This window comes from Cydia strobilella, chromosome Z (assembly GCF_947568885.1).
Source record: "Cydia strobilella chromosome Z, ilCydStro3.1, whole genome shotgun sequence".
Classification (NCBI taxonomy): Eukaryota; Metazoa; Arthropoda; class Insecta; order Lepidoptera; family Tortricidae; genus Cydia; species Cydia strobilella.
Genome location: NC_086068.1, coordinates 4,231,110 through 4,236,352, shown reverse-complemented (window position 1 = coordinate 4,236,352; position 5,243 = coordinate 4,231,110). Strand labels below are relative to the sequence as shown.

The window sequence follows — 5,243 nt, the reverse complement described above, 5'->3', positions numbered from 1 at the left end:
GGACGGCGCGATAACGATAAACATGGGTGCTAGTGCTGCCACCTTATTGCCAACATTTCTTGTCGATGAAATAAGCGCATGCGCACTAGAGAGCGCAATATTTGTAATGAGCGTATTACTTGTTTATTTATTTTTATTTGAACTACTGTGCATAAGCGGAAAATATAAATACTTAGTTGGAGACAGGGATTTTCTTATATTACGTTCCTCAAATCCTCATTTTTTAGACATATAGTTTGTCAAAGGACTGTCTCATTTCAAACATAGACAGAGAGAATCATACTATCTTTGTCTTGCACTAGTACTAGCACCCAAAAGAAAAGGATGAGTATAGTTTTTTTTGTTTTTATTTACTGACAATTTGGTTTGACCAACTATAGTTACGTTTGATTAGATTATTCCGTGTATTTTTTAACGTCCAATTCGGACCGTTTATCGCGATGTCATATCACATATTTTTTCGTGACGTCACGTCATTGTTTGTGTATATACGCGATATTTTTTTTTTTCAATTTATAATATTTTGGTGCATGAAGAATGAAGTAGAAAATATATAATGAAAACATAAATAAATATACATTGTGATGTAGGAACATTTATGATCAAAAAGAGCTAAACCGGATAAACCTGTAAGTAATCGTTAAATGAATATTCTTTGATCAGAAACTACGCAGTAACTAACTATTACTGGACGTTTAACTAAAAGCAGGGCAAATTGCATAATATTTTTATGTTGAAAAGTGGGCTTGCATTGTTTTAACCTTCATCAGATGCAATAACGTAGTTTAGGGCATAATAGATTTATTATTTGTAAAGTAAAATAATAGTCCTTGTTTATTTGTGAAGCCTACAAGTATTGTTGTAAGTTCACAGTATATTCTGCAAACATAAAACATATCTGAACAATATGTCCTTTATGTTTACTAAAAATTGCGAGGCTTTGGCAAAAAAAGTATTTGTGTGTTGTGTATTTATCCTAAAAAATGCTTAAAAACAATATTATTAAGATTAACAATAATTACAGATTATCAAAATGACGGATTCAAGTTCGTTCACGTCTCTGCTAGAGTTGGTGGACAGCCACCTGTCCAAAACCAGCATTCAAGGGCAATCTGAGGGTGCCAGCCACAGCCTCAGTGACCACATCCAAATCCCACGGTTAGCCGGGCAGATTGGTGTCCAGTCTGACACCAGATTGACTCCACCCGGCCGGCGGATCAACATACCCACATTCCAGTTAGGTTCTAGCCCCATTGACAATGTCCTCGCTCAACAATTATCAAACATGCTCAAGGCCAAAGAGCTTAAACGCCAGCAGGAAGAGGAGCAGCAGCGACTAGTCGAAGAAACCCGCCGACTTAAACTAGAGGAGGACAAATGCGTTATAGATCTAATGCAAGCACTGCAGACACCGTACAAGCCTGAACCAAAGAAAGAAGTCATAAGTACTGCCAGCTCTTTTGAAGACCTCTTTGAACACAACTTCATTGAGGAATGCCCTGAAGAAGTGCTGATGAAAACCCCTGAGCCTCTACTGCCATTAACAACAGACATGTCATACATGCTTCGGCAAAAAGTAAAGAGAGGGAAATGCTCACAATTTGGTAAAGTTCTCACATCCCGCTTAAAGCCTGTAGCTGCTCCTTACTTGCATGAGATGATCGAGAGTGACATTGTGCGTTTTAAATTTGACACTCCATCACCCTGTGACTTGATAAAGGAGAAGCTACGCAAGCCGACATCTTACAACACTTATAACTTTAATATATTTGACATGATATAGGGAAGACAGAGACCAGCCAGGTTTGTTGTTTAGGAATAATCTGCAAGTGCAGGCCAGCTCATGTCATATCGAGTCTTGTCTGCAGGAATGCAACGCATTCAAAAAATCCGAGGGTGATTGGACCAACGTACTATGAACCTGCAACATTGCGAACCAAACCATCTGACAAAACATTTGAACGCCAATTGAGACTCTTTTTATTGGATAATCCATTGTATTCGGTTAATGAATATATGGAAATAACATGTAATATAATAAATTAAATGTAATATTTATTATTCATTAATTTTTCTATTGACGTGTATTTCATTTTATTTTGACGATCATTATGAGATATCTTGCTTAGGCATATTGACATTGTTTTTCTCATTTTATTTTATTTGACATTGTAAAAATTTAATTAATTAATTAATCGATTGCTTATTCAAATGGTTTTTAAATTGTGTATTGTTTTTGTATAATTATAATCAATTGTTATTTTCCACTTGACGATCATAATATAAATTCGTATAGATTAGTGTAAAAATAAAAAGCCTGACCCGGAATATATGATCATTGTCAAGAGGGCGCTATTATTCTCATTTATATGGCAACAGTTCAGTATAGTCTGAACAATGTGGATTGGCAACTCGTTTGACTTACATCTACTTTTATTCGCCATAATCAAAATCAGAACCCATTTATTTGGTCTACACTTTTTTTTATAAATTAAATTAAATTAAATTCTTTATTCAACGACCAACTAGGATCAATCAGTGTTAGTAATGCTTATGGGTAATCTTATACTACGGTTAGTAACAGCAAAATTAATTATATTATTATCAATTCCGTATTACATATTTATTTACAGATTTAAATATTTATAAGTTCCTGCGCACATGAATGAGGCAGCAGTTGTTCAAATAAACACCGTCAACCCTGTCTGCAATCATGGTCAGGATGCTGTTGGAGCTAGCCCGGACTCTGCGCACCATGGAGGTTGCTCTCTTGCGCATAGTGGTGTAGAAGCAGTCTACCCGCGACTCCGCGAACATCCCTGACGCGCTACAGAACCTAGGCAGCCCCATCAGCACCCTGTACGCGTTATTATATTGAACGCGCAGAGCGTTGTACCGTTTACGCGTATAGTCTGCCCACAGACTGCTGGTGTAGAAGCAAGTACAATAGGCTCTAAAGAGACTGAGCTTTACCTCCCTCGAGCAGTGAGCAAATCTGCGGGCTATCATATTCGCTCTGATTTATAGTTGGTACTTCTTTTTGCCGTATAAAATTCATGTATTTTCTTACGTATCACACATAGGTCAAAATCGTCTAATTCAGGGTTTCTTAAACTTTTTGCAGTCACGGACCATTTTCACAATTTAAATATTTCCACGGACCCAGGTCAAAAAATATTTTAGGAAAATAATAGACTATTTTTTTTTAATTAAGTTTCATTACACTTAGATTTCGTCAAGTTTACTACAAAATTTTCTAATAAGTATATTTAAAGTAGGTAACTGACTTACTGCGGACCCCTGATAAACATGCTACGGACCCCTAAGGGGTCCGTGGACCCCACTTTAAGAAACCCTGGTCTAATTGCATCTTCTTTTTTATTTTTGGTTTGCATAAAACCTCAGGAGGTACAACCTTCTCTTGTAATCCGCGTAATCGATGCCTCCGATTTACCTAGAAATGTATATAAATTTACATATATGTATTTAATTTAGTCGTAACATACCAGATGGTGTGACCACATCATCAGCTCAGCACAGCTCTATAGTTAAAAAAATATTTCGTCTATCATGTTACTCCATTCTGGGAAGAGGCCTACATCCAAAATTGGATCACCAAAAGGCCACCATGATGATGATGATGATGATGATGATGCCGATGATGGTCATATTACTAGGTATATATTCCGTAAACTTATATAGGTTCTGCTACATTGTCAATTAACAAGATTGATCGTCTCCAAAGCAATATTTTTAAAACTCAAACTCATTTTTGTTACTGTGTTTCCTCGCTTAACAACACTACACTAACCAAGTCGTATTAACCAGACTATAATGACATTTTGATTTGTTTACCTGTCAGCTGACTCAGCTCTGATGTTAATTTGGAAATGTTTCGTAGCGAAATAGTTTAATTTCCCGAACTGCTCTTTTCCAGCATTATTTCTTTTGCATTATTAACAATGTTCCGCTCCTGACTATGTATAGTTTTGGGCATTTTTGTTATTTATTATTTAATATTCAACACTTAAGAATTATTCAAGTAAACCGCCACAATGACACTAACAACAGTAACAACCTATCATTAAAATTATTGCCAGTGTAAGAAATTAGTTCCAATGAAATTCCGCAACATGGCGCATGATCATATACATAAGAGTGAAAAAATTATTTCTCTATCATTTCTCTATCAAAGAGTGTCAGGCCCTTGACTTGGATGGACCTTAGATGGTTGTATTGCTATTTTCATAGAGTAACTTATACTAGAGCGGTACTGTCATAGTAAATTTTGTAACCCCAGTAAATTCACTGCCATCTGTCGACACACTTTAAAACTAAAAATGAAGATTTATAAAAATACGATAGAATGTATTTAAATATAGATAAATGATTTTTTTATTTGCATTAATTATTTTTATGATTTTGACCCATGTTCTTTCACTGATATGCGTTAAAATTGTTAAATAACAAACGAAACCGTCAACGCCATCTATACGACTGTAGGCCAAAACTAGTAGCGCCCTCTGAACGAGAATCAAATTTTCTTGATTTTCGAGGCACGTTTTTTCCTTAGACTGTGTCCATCTATTACGGAGTTATATCTATCTTTGCTATTTTTAAGGTCAGGCTTTAATTTAATATTCATTTTTTTTTTAATGTCAACATGTTACCACTGTATTGTTGTCTTGGATTCACGCATTTAGAAATGGCTTAGAATCCGTGTAACTTTGCAACGACTTGAACAGAACAAAGTGAGAGTGTCATTATTAAACGTTTTTCATAGATATGAAATTTTTGCCCAAACTTATTTATTCTCGTTTGGCGTGTCGATGGACGATTGTCATGGCTAAGCCCTCAGATGTCTACAACACGTTTACTTATTTGGGTTTTTTACCCAATCACCCAAACTATATTATTCGTGATATACGTCTATGGCAATGATCACAAGGACTTGGATCATAAATATAGTATAGTATATACAAGTAGTTATAGACGAGCGACCGGGAGTAAGAGAAAGAATATTCATATAAAATTTGGGCAGCATAGGATTTTTTCTCTTTCACTCTTATAAATTTCAGTATTTCGCCATCGCCTTACTATGATGCCACACGGTCGGTAATAAGGACAAAGCATGGCACTATTTTCTCTTTCCTCCTATAGGAATCGCAATAAGACTATCTTTCTCTATCAAAGAGTGTCAGGCCCTTGACTTGGATGGACCTTAGATGGTTGTATTGCTATTT

At 35.7% G+C, this 5,243-nt stretch overlaps 2 protein-coding genes and 1 long non-coding RNA gene across 3 annotated transcripts in view; 2 read left to right on the top strand and 1 right to left on the bottom strand.

Moving 5' to 3' along the window:
* LOC134754341 (deformed epidermal autoregulatory factor 1) overlaps positions 1–5,243 on the bottom strand; it is a 209,317-nt gene that overhangs the window by 180,434 nt on the left and 23,640 nt on the right. The gene's annotated exons all lie outside the window — the stretch shown is intronic.
* Positions 1–5,243, top strand: part of LOC134754517 (uncharacterized) — a 197,784-nt gene that overhangs the window by 182,812 nt on the left and 9,729 nt on the right. The gene's annotated exons all lie outside the window — the stretch shown is intronic.
* On the top strand, positions 491–1,923 carry LOC134753928 (uncharacterized). The gene is made up of 2 exons (XM_063689903.1): positions 491–629; positions 1,025–1,923. Exon 2 carries the CDS (start codon positions 1,034–1,036, stop codon positions 1,781–1,783), a length of 750 nt encoding a protein of 249 aa, XP_063545973.1. The 5' UTR covers positions 491–629; positions 1,025–1,033; the 3' UTR covers positions 1,784–1,923.

Coding starts and splice junctions, on each gene's coding strand:
- LOC134753928 (XM_063689903.1), top strand. CDS start 1,034: ATGACGGATTCAAGTTCGTTCACGTCTCTGCTAGAGTTGGTGGACAGC.